The sequence below is a fragment of the Didymella exigua genome (genome assembly GCF_010094145.1).
Source record: "Didymella exigua CBS 183.55 unplaced genomic scaffold M421scaffold_48, whole genome shotgun sequence".
Classification (NCBI taxonomy): domain Eukaryota; kingdom Fungi; phylum Ascomycota; class Dothideomycetes; order Pleosporales; family Didymellaceae; genus Didymella; species Didymella exigua.
This window is the reverse complement of record NW_022984822.1, coordinates 1-17,464: the sequence shown is the minus strand read 5'-3', so window position 1 is coordinate 17,464 and position 17,464 is coordinate 1. Positions and strand designations below refer to the sequence as shown.

The following is a 17,464-nucleotide window of genomic DNA, read 5'->3' as shown; positions in this document are numbered from 1 at the left end:
CACTAACGCCCTCACGCAGGTAGACCGTGCGCACTTCGCCCCGCGAAATCCCTACGACGACCGCCCCCAGCCCATCGGCCACGACGCCACCATCAGCGCGCCGCACATGCACGCCGCCGCCTGCGAATCGCTGCTCCCCCTTCTTTACCCAGGCGCACGCGTGCTGGACATCGGGAGCGGCAGCGGGTACCTGACGGCGGTGCTGGCGCAGCTCGTCGGCGCGGGCGGGCGGGTAGTGGGGATCGACCACGTGCAGCCGCTGGTCGACATGGCGCGCGCGAACATGGCGCAGAGCGAGGCGGGGCGGGAGATGCTGGAGTCTGGGCGCGTGAACTTTGTGCTGGGCGACGGGAGGGAGGGATGGGCTGAGGGTGCGCCGTATGACGCGATTCATGTCGGTGCTGCGGCGGCCGAGCATCACGCTGCGCTGACGGCCCAGTTGAAGGCCCCTGGACGCCTGTTTGTGCCTGTGTGCGATGGGCCGAGGCAGCATATTTGGCTTGTGGATAAGAGAGAGGATGGCACCGTGGAGCAGACGAGGTTGTATGGCGTGCAGTACGTGCCGTTGACCGATGCCCCGGGAACAAGTGACACCGAAGAGTGACATTGTCACGTTTCTGCAATGACGATTCTGGAACGACTTTCTGTAACGAGTTCCTGGAACGACGTTCTGCAACGACGTTCTGCAACGACGTTCTGCAACGACGTTCTGCAACGACGTTCTGCAACGACGTTCTGTAACGACTTTCTGTAGACAAGTGGACAGCGACGAGGACTAGTGCCAAAAAGCAGTGCATGGCCGTTTGGCAGGAGATGCCTTCAACAGCACATAACATCAATCAAATTGAATCTGTAATTTCGATTGGTCCATCGTCTACGGAACCCCATGGTCCATCTTCCGACCCGTCACACTTCCCTCGATCCTTGAAATCGTCACAGGGAGCAGTAATAAGAGTCAAGCGTGACAGACGCTACCGCTCACGTCTTTCCATCTTCGCGAGAAAGAGCAAAGCCAATTGCTCCTGTCTCACCACCATCTTCTCTCCCTCGTAATTCCATCCCCTTGCCCTTGCTGTTCGCCTTTGTCCACCGTATCGCCGTGCGTACGCTCCCACTGCTCAAAGTCCTTGCATGCGGTGGTGTTGTTGCTGGCTCGTTCTCCTGCTTCCTGAACGACAAGCTGAGCTTGCGCTTGTGCCCTGTCGGACTGGGAGAACCTGATGGGGGCATGGGGAAAGCCCCATCGATGCTTGTGGGTGATGAGAGAGGCATGGAGGATGCCATCGTCCCATCCAAGCCCGCCGTCGATGTCGCTGATGTGGACTTGTGTGGGCGAGAAACGGGCTTGTTCTTGGCTGCCACTGCGATGGCTGGATTGTGTGGCGATCCCATGGCTATCACAAACGGTATACCAGTGCCGGAGGACGCGCTTAGCTTGCGTTCTGTTCGTGATGGAATAGCTTGAAGCTGCAGGTTGTAGCTCAAACTGCTTGAGTCTGAGTTGACACGGGAATGAGAGGTTGGAGAAGGCTTGCGTGATGGTGCCTTGAACACGAAATCTTGCGAGAACCTTGACGTTGGTACAACAGGACGGATAGTAGACGCTTCGGATGTCTCTCGCTCGATGCCAGAGCGATCATCACCGGAATGGAGCATCGACTCTGGATTACTTAGGGCGAGAGCGAGCATTTCCGGTTGGTGGTCAGGCCTCGACACAATCTGCTCTTCAGACCTCTCCGAAGGTGCGTACGTGTCATGCGATATAATCAGGCCTGTGGGAGTAGTGTGTGGTGCACTGACGGTAGTGGTCTTAGTTGGCGTCTGAGGTAGAATGTATGTTTGTGACGCATCTTCCTCGTATGCATCCAATCCATGCTGCGATTGTTGCTTTGGCGAATTATCTGTGCTGCCTGCCGTGGTAGACGGAGGCGGGGTCAAGGCCCGACTCGACCCCATGTTTGCAGTGATAGGACCCATCAAGGTTAGTGACGAACGTGCTGAGCTCTTTGAATCTGGTGTCGTTGCCAAGAAACGAGCTCTGTTTGGAGTCGGTGCTGGTCGTAGAGATGATGTGTCGGACTCAAGGTCACTAGCCCTGTTCCCATAGCTGCCAAGCTGCCCAGTGATCTTGTGTAGCTTCTTGATGTCGCTCTTGTAACCCCGGATGTCCAGCTTGTAGTAGATAATTTCGCGAACGTAAAAGTCGATCTCGTTCCGCAGATCTTCAAACAAGGCTTCGGTCTCCGTCATCGGGGCTTTTACCGGGGTCATTGGCTTCGCCTTCCGCAAGCGCTGGTTGAGCCTTTGAATCCATCTGTCGATGTCCTTCTTAGTTGCTAGAGCAGTCAACTCTGGCAGTGGATCGTTGTCGTCGGTGAAGTATCGCGTTGTCGTAGCGTGTTTTCGTATCTCAGCTTGCAGGAGAAGCATGTGATGCTCAAGTTGCTTTTCGACAGCACGAACTGCCTTTTCCTTCTCACCGATGACAGCCTCCCGTTCCAGGACTGCAGTCCGTAGCTGTTGGATCTGTGCACCAGTCTCTTTCGTCTTAGCGAGTAACTCGTTTTGGATGTCCAGCTGCAAGTTGACCTCGTCACACTGATGATTGACCTGATCAAGCATCTGTCGCAACAAGCTACTGTCTTCCTCAAGGTCGGCGATGTAATCATCTTTTTGTCTGATCTCATCCTCGAGCTGCTCGATGTGCGCGACGAACTTTGAGATGTCCATAGCTGAGTCGTGGCGCCTACCTGATGATGAATCGGTGGAAAAGATCGTGCCCACACTCTCGTTGGCATTCGGGCCTTCCATCTGCAGTTCCGGGAACGAGGCATCGAATGGTGACTTCAGCGCTCTCATATTGAACAATTCTTCTTGGGCATCCAACTTTCCGGTATTTGCGATCTCAAGCCGGCTCTCAAGGTGATCAATGGTGTTCTGCAATGCTTCGGCTTTCGATGCAAGTTGTTGAGCCTCGCTTGCCTTACTCTCAGCTTCCGTGCACCTTCGTTCAACTTCTTGCAGGGTCGCCCTTAACGCCTTCTCACTTTTCTTGGACTCATTCAACTTTGCCATGAGAGAACTGATCTGTGTCTGCAGGGCAGCATTGTTCTGCTTGTACTGGTTAAGCTCGGGTAGAAGATTGCGGTCTGTGGTTGGCGGACGCCGCGTAGTGCTCAGCTTGCGCTTCAAACTCTCCATCTCTGAGCTGTCCCGTGACGTCCGATACGACTGCTTTTGTTTCTCCGAAGCAATGCGGAAAGACAGTCTCGAGCTGGCAGGTGTGCCGGCCGTATATTGAGAGCTTTCGCAGCGGGGTGTAGAGGAACTCTCGGGAGTATCCAAGAGAAACGAGTGATTGTTGCTCGAGGCTAGATGCGCGTCAGCTGAAGTCGTTACGTCTGTTGCATAACTAGATCAGAACTACACACGACCGTTCAACTGCCAGCAGTGGTTTAGGGCCTGATAAACTTCAGTAGCGACTTATGCCCCTGGCTAGAGCTGCAGACGAGCCCCGGAATCTGTGGATAGTGGCGAGCACTAACTCCGAAGATCGCCAATTGGTGGGTGTAACAGCAACGAAATGAGGAAAGCAAAGTGAAGGGGAGGCAAGGAAGTACAGTTACACTCACCGTGATGCAGACCCGGATGCTGTGCCAGTTGCTCTTCCAATAGTCTTGCGTAGTTTCGCAGTGACGCAACCTCTGCAGCGTGCGCTCCTGCAAGGCTCAGAACGTGAGTTTCGTGCGACAATCTCAAACTGCCGAATTGTGACTGTAATGTTATTATCGTCTGATTCTGCGAGGCAATCGCAGCGTGGAGGTCTTCGGTAGGTTTGTGGCGCAAGCCTGTCAGTGTAGGTGTAAGGGAGGCGCCGGGCTGATTACGGTCAGTAGCTAACCATCTACAGGTGAATGCGAAAGGCTGTTTTGAGGCTCGCAAGTGGAGTAGGACAGAAGACTTGGCTGGTGCGCCGTGGTTCTTCCTGCAGCCGTGTGCTCAATTGAGCAACTGCGCTCCAGCACACGAGTCGAGACAACCACAACAACAACAACGCTGAAACGGCTACTTCGGTCGATGCAGCCTTTCTGTCCATCTACTCCAGGCATGCAACGTCCCATTAAGGCTGGACGAGCGGATACGAACTATCTGAAACAGTTTCGTCATGCGCATTACATACTCGGCGAGTGAATCACCACGACGGAGAAACAAGCGGTACTTACATCATCTCGGCGACTTGCGCGTCTTGCGAGAGAGTTGTCTGAGACCCCTGGCTCAAAAACCATAGGATATGGCTGTTGCAGCTTGTCGGCGTCCATGCGCAACCTGTCCGACTCCGTATGGCCAGTGTCCTGCATCACAGGATAAAAGGATGCGATAGCATTGTTATCGTTGACCGGGGTTGGATCTGCTACCGAATGCCATTCGATGCTGCTGAGCGCTTCCCTATGGTGGACCCGACGGGGGTTCGAGTTGTTGGCGCTCGCATTGGCAGCAGGCCCAGCACGTGAGGACTTCATCGAGCCGTCTCGATACCCAGCATGCAGACTTGGAACACTTTTGGAATGATTCAATGGCTCAGGATAGAGGTGCAGCAAGTCAAAGACCTCACCCTCATCTTCAAGACATTTATCAGGCGGATGGGTTCCTCGTCGAATGATTTGCGAAGTGGGACGACTTGGCGGAATATTGGGAGGGTCAAGATGTGGAAAACCCTGGTTATGTTGCAGAAGAGATCCAGGTAATTCAGCGGGAAAGCCTGGAGCTGACGGGTCGGAGGCTGAGCGCGGCCTGGTGGGGAGAGGCTTATGTACGGAGGCGGACCTTGACCAGGCGCCCACGCTCGACGACGGTGAGCGCAGCATATCATTGAAGACAGCCATGAGAGTGGACGTCGAACTGACACGGTGGGCATTGTATGGAGACGACAAGGGGCTCAATGCGGATTGCTCGTGGTCTGGAGAGATTACCGGTATGGAGATGTCGGAGGGGCGGCTGCGTGACCTTTGGGTGTCCTTGCAGCTGGTCAGCGAATACACGATCACAACGTCGAAGCATCATGCAGCTGCCCGCAGCACACCTCCGTCGACAGTGACTACCGCTGCGCTCTGCGCAACCACGTCGTCATGCATTGCGCATTGCCAGCTCACTACCCGTCATCCGGCAATCAATCGTACCTTCGCTTCATGATCGTTGCTGGGCTCGTTGCCCAGAGAGTCGATGGGTAGGAGACCCCCAGTCTTGTAGTATGGCTCCGCATGGGAATGACGCTTCTGCCAGGAGAAGAGTCTCTTGGAGCTCATCGTAATGGTTAGGCGCTTCTAACGACGCATAGCATGTGGTATTAAGACATTATGATAGACAGGTAAACTACACAGAGAAGCAATAAGAGGGAAGAAAGGCGACAGCGAAGGAATACGAATAGGCCGGGGTGACGCCCAGTGAAGAGGATCTCGAAACTTTTGTCGGCGGTTTTGCTATCGCGCAAACGTCCGCTGTCATGTTTCGGTGCACAGTGCACAGTGGCCGCCCGCCTAGAGCATGGCGTGCATCTCTGACTGGGGGGCCAAAGCCCGAGTGGGTGAGACGCGCGGGAAAGACAGTAATGCCGCGTCGAGGCGCTCTCTATTTGGGTGTTGGACGAGTGGGCGCGTGGAAGGGCAAGCGCCTGCCTGGTATTCCTGGACTTGGCATTGGAAACTGCGAACGGCCGTCACAAAACTTTGCGACCGGCCCGTTTTGTAGAAGTCTCAGTTACACCATCAGTGCCCGAGCAGCGCACTGTCGCACTACTGAGCGATCAACACCACTTGTGTTCTCACATGTCTTGAGTGATTGCAATGGTATCGCCTCTAGCCACTTAGCGACCCGAAACAGTACAGTAATACGGCCCCAGCTGCGCCGCAGTCCGGTCATTCCCCGTACGCGGCGCATTATGGCTAGAGACTTGTCGCCCTTCAGCCAGAGGCGTCGGCTCACTCAGCAGCTTGCTAGTGGGGAGGTCCCTACACCACCGCGTGTGGTAGCAGAAAAGGCTTTGAGCAAGGAGCCTGAGCGCGCAAGCAAGGAGTCCTCAGCTTCAGCTGGTTCACAGCGCCGCTCAAGAAGCAGATCCCGGGAACGGCGACCTACGGATCCGTCACAGGGGCGCAAGCCAAGAGATAGCCCATCTGCGGCGAAATTAAGCAGACCGGGGCGAAATGGGTCGCCGGAGCCGTATAGGAAGCCTAGAGAAGAATCACGGGAGAGGAGACGCGGTGGCTCAAAAGAGAGTCATCGAGACCGTGCTGGGAACAGGCCGCGCGACAGGTCAAAGGACAGCAAGAGGAGAGACAGATCTGTAGACAAGAGGACTCGTTCGAACGAGAGGCGGCATGTCCGCTCGAAAGACAAAGATGGAGGCAGGGACCGAAGACGAGATCGGTCACGGGACAGACACAGCAGACGCGACGGCTCCCGCTCACGAGACCGAAGGCGCAGAGACAGGTCGAGGGACGACAAGCGCTCGCGCTCTCCTTTAGCAATCCGCGAACGTAAACACCGCACACGCTCGGCATCCGCCTCCAGATCACCACCGCCCAAACGCCGTCGCCGCAGCCACTCGAGATCACGATCACGGTCGCCACATCAGCGCAATAAGAAGCCTCTGCCCGACCAAGACGTCTCCTTTCGCGGCGTCGACAACTCGAACCAAGCACCCACAAAGTACGGTGGCGCACCTGTCAACAAGGAGAAACCGAATTTTAAACCCACTGGTGCGCTTGCGAAGCACGCCAACCGTGTCGAGGGCACCAAGATCTCTCTCAAATACCACGAGCCTCCCGAGGCGCGCAAGCCGCCCGCCTCGCAGCCCTGGCGCATTTTTGTGTTCAAAGGCGACGATGTCATTGATACAATTGAGCTCTGGCAGAAGAGCTGCTGGCTTCTGGGACGCTCGTACGAGGTGGTGGACTATGTGCTCGAGCACCCAAGCTCGAGTGGGCAACACGCGGTCATCCAGTTCAGGTATACACAGAAGGTGATCGAGGACGATTTTGGCGTAAAGAGCACCAAGGGCAGGGTCAAGCCGTATGTCATAGACCTGGAGAGCAGCAATGGAACGGAGCTCAATGGCAAGGATGTTGAGGCGAGCCGTTACTTCGAGCTGAGAGACAAGGACATTCTCAAGTTCGCGGGAAGCGAGCGCGAGTATGTGGTTATGCTGCCGCCGCCAGAGGAGAAGAAAAGGTAATATCCAGATGCTGATGGTTTCCTGCAAAGAGTCCACTGGCGAGCACAGTAGCTGCAGGGTACACAGCTTGCAGCGATCATGCGCCCCATGCATGCACAGTTCAGCCCCCAAGCCAGATAGATGAAGCGTGGTAGAAGGCTCGCAAGCTGCTCGATGTACGCAAGAAGACCTACTCCCCCTCCAAACCCCATGAGACTCTAGATGTCTATACAACATTCGCCAGCCTACAGGATGCTCTCACTCTGCCCCTCATTAATAGATCCGCATCCCTGCCACAAGTTTAAGCTTAATCTGTTAGCCCCAGTTGCTAAATATGGGCGCGGGGGCGGCGGTAAAGTCGTGCCGCGGCAGAACGATCGTTCGCCCACAGGGAACTCGACACGGTCACGTTCCCCTCAAGACCTAAGAGTATTCTTGCAGAGCAGCCTCGAGACTCCGCAGAGATCGATGGGACGTGGGTAGCGAAAGAACATCTCAACACCAATCAAGAAGTCCACAACTATATACTGAAGCAATTCATCCTGCGTGCTCAGCAGCCATCTGCAACACCCGGCGATCTTGAGTGGGTCGTGCCTTACAGCTAAGATCCGCTCGGCTAGCCAAGGCCGTGAAGCTCAGCCAAACATCTCCTGTGTGCCTCTCACTCTATTCTGCCCACCATCTGGTGTTTTTGTTACGCTGTCTTCTTCGTCCCTTCCTTTAACCATTACTCGCCGGTTCTGATGGCAGCGCCGCAGCTTCTTCTGGTCTGAAACCCCATCTTTGTCTAAGACCACGCCGTCCACACCACGAGAGGACCCAGATTCTTGGAAGTATTACCGTTTCCGCTCACACCAGAGCGCCTACACCGATCACGACCGTCATCGATCATCCGGTCACGCACCTGTTGCGCAAAGCAAGGCGCGCCGCGCTGCACACCGAGCAGCCATGCTTCGCATGAGGAGATATAGGGTCTTCCTCGTGTTCGCAGTGATCGCGGTATTTGCGATCTACAAGTTTGGGACATCAGGAGCGACATGGCGGGAAGCAGCGTCGAACGCAGCTGGTAAATTAGGGGATGCAGCCGAGGACACAATACAGTACATTCAAAAGCCCAACGTGGTTGCGAAGGAGACGCGGAAATTCGAGTTTGATGTGTCTGCAGCTACGAGGAACACACCCCTCCAGACACCGCCACCGCCTGCTGCGCCCGTCGATCCTCCTGCTGGCAGGAAGTCGTCTGCGGCGCCAGCCTCGAGTCCCGCCCTCACACCCAAGCTGCCGCAACAGCACCTCCCTACAGTCCCTACGCCGAAGCCTGGTCGGCCTGGCAATCCCGCCAACGCTGTCTTGCCCGAGTCGAGCATCGCGCCGGTGTACTGGTCAAAGCTGCCCGAGAACTTCCCTGTCCCGCCGCAGTCGATGATCAAGCTGCCAGCTGGCAAACCGAAGCCAATCAAGCGCATACAGTTCGACTTCAAGCCGGAGACGCCAGACATGAAGGCTGCGCGCATTGCGAAACTCGACACGATCAGGAATGTTTTCAAGAAGTCGTGGAACGGGTACAGGGCGCTTGCCTGGGAGCATGATGAGCTGAAGCCAGTGTCTGGTGGGTTCAAGGATCCGTTTGCCGGCTGGCGCGCAACATTGGTAGACGCGTTGGATACATTGTGGATTATGGGATTGAAGGAGGAATTCGCCGATGCGGTCAAGGCCGTAGCCACGCTCGATTTCACGACGACCCCACGCGCCGACATCCCGCTATTTGAGACCACCATTCGATACCTGGGGGGGCTGCTGGCAGCATATGATGTCAGTGGCAAGCAGTACAAGATCCTGTTGGAAAAGGCAGTCGAGCTGGCCGAGGTCCTGTACAGCGCGTTTGACACGCCGAACCGCATGCCGGAGACGTACTATTACTGGAGATCGCAGTTTGCGTCGAACCCTCACCGTGCAGGCACCCGCGTTGTGCTGGCTGAGATTGGCTCGCTTTCGATGGAGTTCACGAGGCTTGCGCAGCTCACAGGGGACCACAAATACTATGATGCAATTGCACGCATTACCGATCTTCTGGAGGAGTTCCAGGCAAACACAAGGCTTCCGGGCATGTGGCCGACGTATCTGGATGCATCAGGATGCAACTATACGGCCATCGATGTGCCTCCGCCCGCTCCAGAGCCTATGAACAACCCGTCAGAGGACCTTGTTGCCCCCGGAAACCCGAAGTCGACGCCCACGCCCACACCGACGGAACAGCTCTCGCCAGGTGGCAACAAGATGATCCCGCTTGACCTGCCCGACCCAATTATTCTGACGCCAAACGGAGTCAATCCGACTTGGGTCCCCCCCAAGGAGGGCTTGGACGACCCAATGCTCGCTGCACTGGGCAATCCCGCGAAGATGTCTGCTCTACCGCCGCTGCAGCGACGACAGCTGGTCGTCGAGAAGAGTACACCACCGAAGAAGGCAACCGATCTCGAAGCTGATCTGCTTGCCCTGCAGAAGGGCAACATGGATAGAGTCAAGTTTGACACAGCCTCATTGCCAGTCACACCTGATTACACAGGTCCCACTTGCCGACCGCAAGGCTTTGACACGAGCTCAAGCTTTGGCCGTGAAGAGTACACACTAGGCGGCATGTCCGACTCAACATACGAGTATCTGCCAAAGCAGTGGCTGCTCCTGGGTGGGCAGGTCGAGAAGTACCGGGCTATGTTTGAGTGGTCCATGGACGTTGTGAAGAAGTACTTGATCTTCCGGCCCATGGTCCCGAAAGAGAATGACATCCTGAACTCAGGAAAGTTCAACGTGCAATCACTCAAGGGTGAGCCATTGATCGGCGATCTTGAGTCCGAGAATGCACATCTGACATGTTTTGCTGGTGGTATGTTTGGCATGGGCGCGAAGATCTTTGACCGTCCTGAAGACCTGGATATCGCAAAGAAGCTCACAGAAGGTTGCATCTTCGCCTATGATATGACAGCAACGGGTATCATGCCGGAAGGTTACGATACTGTGCCCTGCGAGAGCCGAACAGAGTGTCCCTGGAATGAGACCTTGTACCACGAGCTCCTTGATCCACGGTCAGACTGGCGCATCCAGAATTACCAGTCGCAGCTTCAACAATACCAGCTCGACATCGCCTCTGCCTCGTCTTGGTACAAAATTGCAATGGCCGAGTTCACGGCAGCTCCCGAGCCTGCTCTGATCCCGCCAATCGTCGCAGCGCAACCCACGCCAACTCCCTCCTATGTCTTCGCCGATACCCTCGACAGGCGGCAGATGATCGAACTCCTCGACGACGCGACTCATGTCAACATCGAAGACGTGCCCGGTGTTCCCGCCAAAGCCCCAAACCCTTCACCGCCAGCTGCCGTCCGCCCCCTCGCCGTTCCCCACACTCCCCACCAGGACCATGAATCCGTCATGGGCGGCGAATCAGAAGAGGGTGAAGGTCCACCTACAAGAGTTCAACCAGGTCTCAACATCCCTGAATTTGCCGGCTTGCCACCATCGTCTCGCATCGCGCCCGCGTTCCCGTACGTCTACTCGCCCATGCCGGTGCTGAACCATAAGGAGTATGTCAAGAACCGCATCGAGGAAGAGCGGCTCCCCGAGGGCGTCGTGAGAATCGGGGCCAGGAGCTATATCCTCCGGTACGTTGCGTCCTACTCCCTCCCCCAACAGTAATTCTTGCTAACACGCTTTCCAGCCCCGAGGCCATAGAGTCGGTCTGGTATATGTACCGCATCACGGGCGATTCGCACTGGCGCGAAGCCGGGTGGCGCATGTTCGAGGCCGTGATGCGCGCGACGGCGGCCGAGTTTGGAAACAGCGCCATCGATGATGTTACCAAGGCGGTGCCGGAGCTGGACGATAGCATGGAGAGCTTCTGGCTTGCCGAGACGCTGAAGTATTTCTATTTGCTGTTTGCCGAGGAGGATCTGGTCAGTCTGGATGAGTGGGTGCTTAATACCGAGGCGCATCCTTTTAGACGGCCGACCTAGAGGGTCAGGTAATCAAGGGTTGGTGTCGCGTTGATGGAAAGCCGCACATCGGGCATTGGCTTGATTAGAGCCTATTGGTACATCTTCGGGGTATACAGGGTGGAACCCAACGCAAGAGTATTTGCGCATAGCATCCATACAGTTGCTCCTCTCTTCGGGCGGGATGCGCCGCTTCCTTTCCTGAGTTCGTGAATGGCATCCCTTGCCGATTTCAGTTTTGTGGTCGCCCCTTGCAGATGAAGCACTTCTTCAATCCGAGCATGCGCAGTTGCTAGTTAACGTCATTGCCTATTCTTCTGTACATTAAGCACAGTGGTTGGCCTTGCAAGTCCATGTTCTGTGAGTCTTGGGTGGCAGAGCTGAGACTTTTAAGGCTGCCTCATCACTTTCACCACTCAGGAGCGGCTAGGCGCTGTCTCCAACAGTACGGTTGGTTTATATTTAACTCCTTTGTCTTGATTATGACTATGCGGCTTAATTGGTGACGCAAGCAAGCCAAGTCGATCACGTCGAGGCCGCACTTCACAGCAGTGATGCACTACCTCACTCATTTCTCGAGAACTTCTACGATCGATCGGGTGAGTAAAGGCCCTCTCTTACCTGGATTTATCAATATTAGTGACGCTGCAAAATGTTCAGCAGCAGGTAAATCACGTCGGACGGCGAGCTATATCTGCTCTGCCTCGCGCTGCGTTTCGTTACTTCGAGAAGCAAACCAACACATACAACAACATGGATATCTCGATATCGCGGTGATCGAGGTCTCTACATCACCATGTCACCAGTAAAAGCGTATCAGCGTCCGCAAGAAGCATGGCTTTCCGTGCATACACGCCATGTATACGAGGTGTCGCTAGCAAGACTTTAGGCCAGGGCGTCGAATGGTCGACTGTAAGATCAGTTCTCAGATGACATTATTTAGAGTCCACGGAGACTTGCGTTGCAGGAGCTCGTCACTGTTTCGCAACAAGTTCCAGGAAAAGAGGCGTGAAGTAGAAGGTGACTGCTTCGTCTGCTACAAGGAGCTCCGCGCGGGCGTAGACGAGCCTACATTCTGCGTCGACTCGTGCGGGGCCAATTTCCACTGGTCAAGTCTGCAAGATTGGAAGGAACAAACACCCGTTGCCGCGACCAGGTGCCCTCTCTATCAACATGTCTGGAATGACCCAACTTTTCAACAACAGTCATTGCCCGACGTCAGCGAGCGCAATTTCTACACATACTCTAATTGGCTCTACCGCAGCGAAATCATGATGGGGGGCGAGAATACCAACGTGTGCTACAACAATCTGGTTGAATCCTACGTCACTGGACAAGCGCTGCACGATGAAAAGTTCTGCAAGTCTGTTCTACGGGCTTTTGTCGAACTGTGCGTTGACGATCGCAGATTTCCAGGCTCAGCGGTCATACAGATGGCGTATGCAATGACCTCTGGACCATGCAGCCTTAGATGGCTTCTGATTGGGCTGTATATGAGGCTGGATCTCGAAGAGGCCTGTATTTCGTTCACTTTAGAGAAACAACCGGTCCAGCTCCTGCGTGGTCTGTCCTTTGCTCTTCTGGAGGAGTCACCCACCTAAAGTACAGCTTGGAAGATGGAGTACCTCTTGGAAAAACTTCTGTTGGAAGGTTCTTTGGATGACGACGAAGATGGCGACGAAGATGAAGACAAAGATGACGACAAAGATAATCCGGAAGAGAAGATCTGATGAAAAAAGGTGAGATTGCACCGAAGAAGAGGATCTAGGCGGTATACGCTGCATCAGCTACTACGATGGATTGAGGGAGTTGGACGAAGACAGCCAGTACACGGTTGCTTTACGATGTGTTAGTCTGTGGAGGCATGTTCTTTGATCTTTGAGCTTACCGAAGGATGGCAGACCCTGTGCAGCTGCATCGTTCGATCATTTCTTTCTTTCAAGCCTTGTCTCTTCCTGCGTGAGCGCACTACAACTTTGCGAGAGGAACACCCATTATAGAGAAGAGCTTTGATGTATTAATCCACAATGTCGGTCACAAACGCTGTTATAAAATGTGCTATCTGAGATTATTGGAGAGTTACCAAAAGCTATGCCAGTGACACCGCGCGTCAGTCTTCGTAGGAAACCCAGGGCTCGGTACGTTACAACCTTTCTCCCACACTACAGCTAATAAGGGACTAGCATGAGCTGTAGGACAGTGTTCAAATTAATAGGTCTATACAAGAAGCAATCTCGAGTGCAAGAAGGACTTCCGTGTGAGATGTCCAGCGTCCTCCAGCAAGGTGTGCAGCCAAAAAGACGCAAAATCGGAGGCAATTGCGCCATCTGCCACGCCCTGCCTCTCAGACATGGACAACTTGACATATTGTCGCAATACCCACAGCAAAAACTTCTACCAGTCATGCATGGACACCTGAGAAGAACAAGCTTTTGACCAGGCACCTGAACAAGGTACTCCTATGATACTTAGGTGGCTTTTTTACCAAGCGGATTGGAACTTGTATGCGGTCTCAGCACAATTGTTCCCCAGTATAGGCCAGTTCGGGTTCGATATTTATCTGCGTTGGCTCTATTAAATGCGCGTCTTGGTCACAGAAAGGACCGACAACGCTCAGTTCAAGAACCTCGTTCAGGCATACAGCACCGTCGTGCAGCTAAAAGACTACATGTTCTGCCGAGCAGTCCTGCAGTGGTTTATCGAGGTTTGCGTGGAGGACAGCGTACACCCAGATTCCCTCGTAGTCACTATAGGTTGCACACGTACATCGGGGATCTGCAGTCTCAGGAGGCTGTTGATTGGGCTGTACGTCAAAATGGATCCTGACAACGACAGAGGCTGGCTTGAAGGACAGGATCGGGTGCAGCGTTTTGTGTGCGCATATTGTGTGCGACCTGAGAAAAGCGTTTATGGAGAGATCGGCTGAGCTGGAGAGGATCTGGACGGTGGAGGGGGTCTTGAGTAGATATGTCACATCGGCGCCAGCAGAAGAGGAGGTAGAGGCTACGGGTAGTACATGAGACGCTTCGATAGGATTAAACGACCCTCTTCGAACAAAGCGGAGACGCGGTCGTTTATGAATCATCGTGAATGGTCTGCGTGCAGGTGAGATAGAATACGGGGTGTCCAATCATGACGACGTATAAGCGCTTATAAGGTATCAAGCACGTTCTCCACTCCCCATCACCCATGGTAAGCACGATGCGGATTAGAAGAAGCTCAAGTTACTCCAAAAGGATTAGTGTGAGGTTCATTATCTCCGGCAATCCGGCAAATGATTGACAGCACTTGCCCACTTTGAGCCGGATCTGAGCCTTCCCGGAGCTAAACACACACCAGCGATGGCGAGTACTGTACATCATTCCTGTTCTCATCGTAGCTGCCTTTGGCCGAAAACGATTCACTGCAATGTTCCGAGGCAGGATTACAACCTAAGCAGGCTGAGGTGGTGTTCTCGTGATCGAATTTCCATGGTCATTATTGGGTCAAAAGGCCTCTGTGCCCGTGCTTGCCTGGTTCCTCACGAGTACGCTCCCTTACAATATCTCGCTCAACTTACGTTCAGTATGCGTCTTACTATCGTGGCTGGTGCGCTTGTGGCCAGCGTTGTTGCACACCCTCAGGGAGGCTCGTTGCTCGGTCTGCCACTAAACATCGCAGCACTGCTCAAGTCTCTTGGACCAGCACCTGCAGATGATCCCAGGTTCACGGACTTCAAGCCTGCCGGCTCGGGTGATGGTACATTACCTCGCAAACAACCATCATCAATGCTATCAACTAACACCAGAACCAGTCCGCTCCCCTTGCCCTGCTCTCAACAGTCTTGCAAACCACGGCTTCATCCCCCACAACGGCAAAGGCAACACCATTCCCATTCTGCTGAAGGGGCTAGCAGAAGGTCTCAATGTGGGCGCCGACTTCACCACCGCAATCGGTGGTGCGGGTCTGCTCGCCTCCCCCAACTCCCTCGGCGGCTCATTTGACCTGGACGACCTGAACATGCACAACTTCCCCATCGAGCACGACGCCTCGATCTCGCGCCAGGACGCCGCGCTCGGCAACCTGCAACCCTTTTACGACCCCAACTGGCAGCAGTACATCCGCTTCTTCGACGGCAAAACAGTAACCGACGTGCCCACTGCCAGCAAAGCGAAGTTCGCGCGGTACAACGATAGTCTGGCGAAGAACCCAGACTTCACATACGGCGTCCGTGAAGCCGTCTTGTCGTACGGCGAGAATGCACTTTACCTTCAAACAATGGGTGATCCTGTTAATGGCAATGCGAAGATCGAGTACGTCCGGAGCATGTTTGAGAAAGAGCAGTTACCGTATAATTTAGGCTGGAGACCGAGCAAGGCACCGATTACGTTGAATACCTTGGGCGCTATGGTTGCGCAGTTGTTTGGGAATAGCCCTGAGCCGGTTCCTGAGGGCGCGAGGATTGTGGCGGATAGTTACAAGGATGCGCTGGTTGCGATTGTAGGTGGTAGTAAGAGCCTTGCCAATTTGACGGGGGGTATCAGCGAGGTATTGGGGTTGTAGGAAGCGTTTGGTGATACGGGAGTGGAAACATCTTTAGCGCAACGAATTTTACGTCATGAGATGGTCTCTGTCAACCAGTGAGCTGAAATAACATGAAAGCGAGATGGACGATTCTCGAAATTCCGGACGAAAAGAAGCATCGCAAAAGCACGGCGGAAAGGCGATCGCAGACTAACTACGTTCGAGCATCGCAGGAAGAAGTGACAGAGCAGATCGCACATGGATCTAAGAGCTCGACGAGTGGTCTCTCGTCAGGAAAAAACCATACGCAGTAGTGACAGTATCGTTGTCCACACCTTGTCGCGACTGGAGCTGGGTAAGTAACCATGCCGCAGTAGGACGTGTTCCTTTCCATGTAGGCCTGACTCCGTCCTCTATAGCGACATCAATCGCATAAGCAAGAGATGGATAGCCCGTTCTCGCCACTCCTAATTCCACATCGCATCCGAGACCATAAATGATAAATAGCTGAGTAGAAACAGAATGATGTCCTTCTGGTGCTGCGGATGTGGTACATGCGTGCCCGGGGGGTGCTGTTGCGGTACGAAGAGCAAATGTATATAATGAGTGTAACGTGGTCCACCACCGAGCGGATCACCCCACCGAGCGAATCACTCTGCCAAGACCACAACGCTTTCTACTATCAATTACAATGGCTCAACCAGTTGATCTTGAATTACTTTCCTGTGCAGATAGAGTTATACTTGCTACCCAAGCAATGAAATCTAACGCGTCACTAAGCCAGCGACGCGCTGCTGCTATCTACAAGGTTCCTCAAAGTACACTTAGCCATCAAGGCGCCGGAAGAACCCCACGACGCGATACCCACCCCAACTCATCTAAGCTTCAGAAGCATGAAGAGGAGGCAGTTATACAATATATAAGGAAGCTTGACGCTAGAGGCGCTGCCCCTACGCTTAGCCACGTACGTGGAATGGCTGACCAGCTACTAGCTAGGCGTAGTGGTGGCCAGGTTGGGGAGAACTGGGCCTATAGGCTGATCCAACGCCGGCCTGAGGTCAAATCTCAGGTAACTCGACTCCGTGATCACCAGCGAGTCCTCTGCAGTAATCCAGCTATTATCAGCCCCTGGTTCAACCTTGTACGCAACGTCAAAGCCAAGTATAGTATCCTAGATTAAGACACGTACAACTTTGATAAGACTGGCTTCTAGATAGGCGTTAGGGGGTCTGTGAAGGTATTCACAGCCTCTAAGAGGCGCCTTAAGCCACTTAGGGTTCAGCCTGGTGACAGGGAGTGGGTGACGTTGATTGCCGCCATCAACGCCACAGGGTGGGTTATCCCACCCTTCATTATCTTCAAAGCTAAGAACCACAACCAGGCCTGGTATCATACCCCTAGGATTAGAGAATAGGGGTTAGTGATAATGGATAGACAACAAATGAGCTTGGGCTTGCCTGGCTATAGCACTTTATCAAGCTGTCAGATAAGAGCGAGCGGCGAGAGGTCGGATCTGCGCAATCGAGCAGGGACCTGTCGTGCAGCCAATCAGCAGTTGCCAGGTCGATTAAGCGAGACCTGGCAACTCCTGATTGGCCCGCACACAGGCGGCCGCGAACAGCGCTAATTCTAGACTGGCGGATGGGTACCATGTACCTAGGGTAGGATATAGGTAGGGTATAGGTCGCACGGACGTAGGTATAGGTAGGGTAGGGTCGCACGGGCCATAGGTATAGGTAGGGTAGGGTCGCACGGACCATAGGTA

At 54.2% G+C, this 17,464-nt stretch overlaps 6 protein-coding genes across 6 annotated transcripts; 5 read left to right on the top strand and 1 right to left on the bottom strand.

Annotated features, from left to right (window-relative positions):
* Positions 1-19: 19 nt before the first annotated feature.
* M421DRAFT_425614 (protein-L-isoaspartate O-methyltransferase) lies at positions 20-849 on the top strand (the record flags this gene model as incomplete). Its single annotated transcript, XM_033594132.1, has 1 exon — positions 20-849. A coding segment is annotated over one exon (585 nt), but the record flags the coding sequence as incomplete, so codon positions are not given.
* Positions 850-3,306: 2,457 nt separating this feature from the next.
* Positions 3,307-5,401, bottom strand: M421DRAFT_308423 (uncharacterized protein). The gene is made up of 4 exons (XM_033589182.1): positions 5,178-5,401; positions 4,224-5,015; positions 3,633-3,879; positions 3,307-3,441 (listed from the first exon to the last, which is right to left on the bottom strand). The coding sequence occupies exons 1-4, from the start codon at positions 5,301-5,303 to the stop codon at positions 3,413-3,415; spliced, it is 1,194 nt and encodes a 397-aa protein (XP_033443808.1). The 5' UTR covers positions 5,304-5,401; the 3' UTR covers positions 3,307-3,412.
* Positions 5,402-5,752: 351 nt separating this feature from the next.
* Positions 5,753-7,728, top strand: M421DRAFT_425612 (SMAD/FHA domain-containing protein). Its single transcript, XM_033594131.1, has one exon. The coding sequence runs from the start codon at positions 5,936-5,938 to the stop codon at positions 7,229-7,231; it is 1,296 nt and encodes a 431-aa protein (XP_033443807.1). The 5' UTR covers positions 5,753-5,935; the 3' UTR covers positions 7,232-7,728.
* Positions 7,729-8,158: 430 nt separating this feature from the next.
* On the top strand, positions 8,159-11,217 carry M421DRAFT_9503 (glycoside hydrolase family 47 protein; the record flags this gene model as incomplete). The annotated part of the gene is made up of 2 exons (XM_033598260.1): positions 8,159-10,866; positions 10,923-11,217. 2 exons carry the CDS (start codon positions 8,159-8,161, stop codon positions 11,215-11,217), a joined length of 3,003 nt encoding a protein of 1,000 aa, XP_033443806.1.
* An 813-nt stretch (positions 11,218-12,030) lies between these two features.
* M421DRAFT_405441 (uncharacterized protein) lies at positions 12,031-13,180 on the top strand (the record flags this gene model as incomplete). The annotated part of the gene is made up of 2 exons (XM_033590295.1): positions 12,031-12,108; positions 12,195-13,180. The coding sequence occupies 2 exons, from the start codon at positions 12,031-12,033 to the stop codon at positions 12,795-12,797; spliced, it is 681 nt and encodes a 226-aa protein (XP_033443805.1). The 3' UTR covers positions 12,798-13,180.
* A 1,405-nt stretch (positions 13,181-14,585) lies between these two features.
* M421DRAFT_425610 (Cloroperoxidase) lies at positions 14,586-15,840 on the top strand. The gene is made up of 2 exons (XM_033594130.1): positions 14,586-14,934; positions 14,990-15,840. Exons 1-2 carry the CDS (start codon positions 14,667-14,669, stop codon positions 15,736-15,738), a joined length of 1,017 nt encoding a protein of 338 aa, XP_033443804.1. The 5' UTR covers positions 14,586-14,666; the 3' UTR covers positions 15,739-15,840.
* The last annotated feature ends 1,624 nt before the right edge of the window (positions 15,841-17,464 follow it).

What these genes read in the sequence shown, in the direction of transcription:
- M421DRAFT_308423 (XM_033589182.1), bottom strand. Translation starts at nt 5,303, where the DNA reads ATGAGCTCCAAGAGACTCTTCTCCTGGCAGAAGCGTCATTCCCATGCG. An exon ending in GCAACGATCATGAAGCGAAG is followed by an intron (nt 5,016 to 5,177) that starts GTACGATTGATT and finishes ACCAGCTGCAAG; the next exon opens with GACACCCAAAGGTCACGCAG. An exon ending in GCATCCGGGTCTGCATCACG is followed by an intron (nt 3,442 to 3,632) that starts GTGAGTGTAACT and finishes CACTGCTGGCAG; the next exon opens with TTGAACGGTCGTGTGTAGTT.
- M421DRAFT_425612 (XM_033594131.1), top strand. Translation starts at nt 5,936, where the DNA reads ATGGCTAGAGACTTGTCGCCCTTCAGCCAGAGGCGTCGGCTCACTCAG.
- M421DRAFT_425610 (XM_033594130.1), top strand. Translation starts at nt 14,667, where the DNA reads ATGGTCATTATTGGGTCAAAAGGCCTCTGTGCCCGTGCTTGCCTGGTT. An exon ending in GCCTGCCGGCTCGGGTGATG is followed by an intron (nt 14,935 to 14,989) that starts GTACATTACCTC and finishes CACCAGAACCAG; the next exon opens with TCCGCTCCCCTTGCCCTGCT.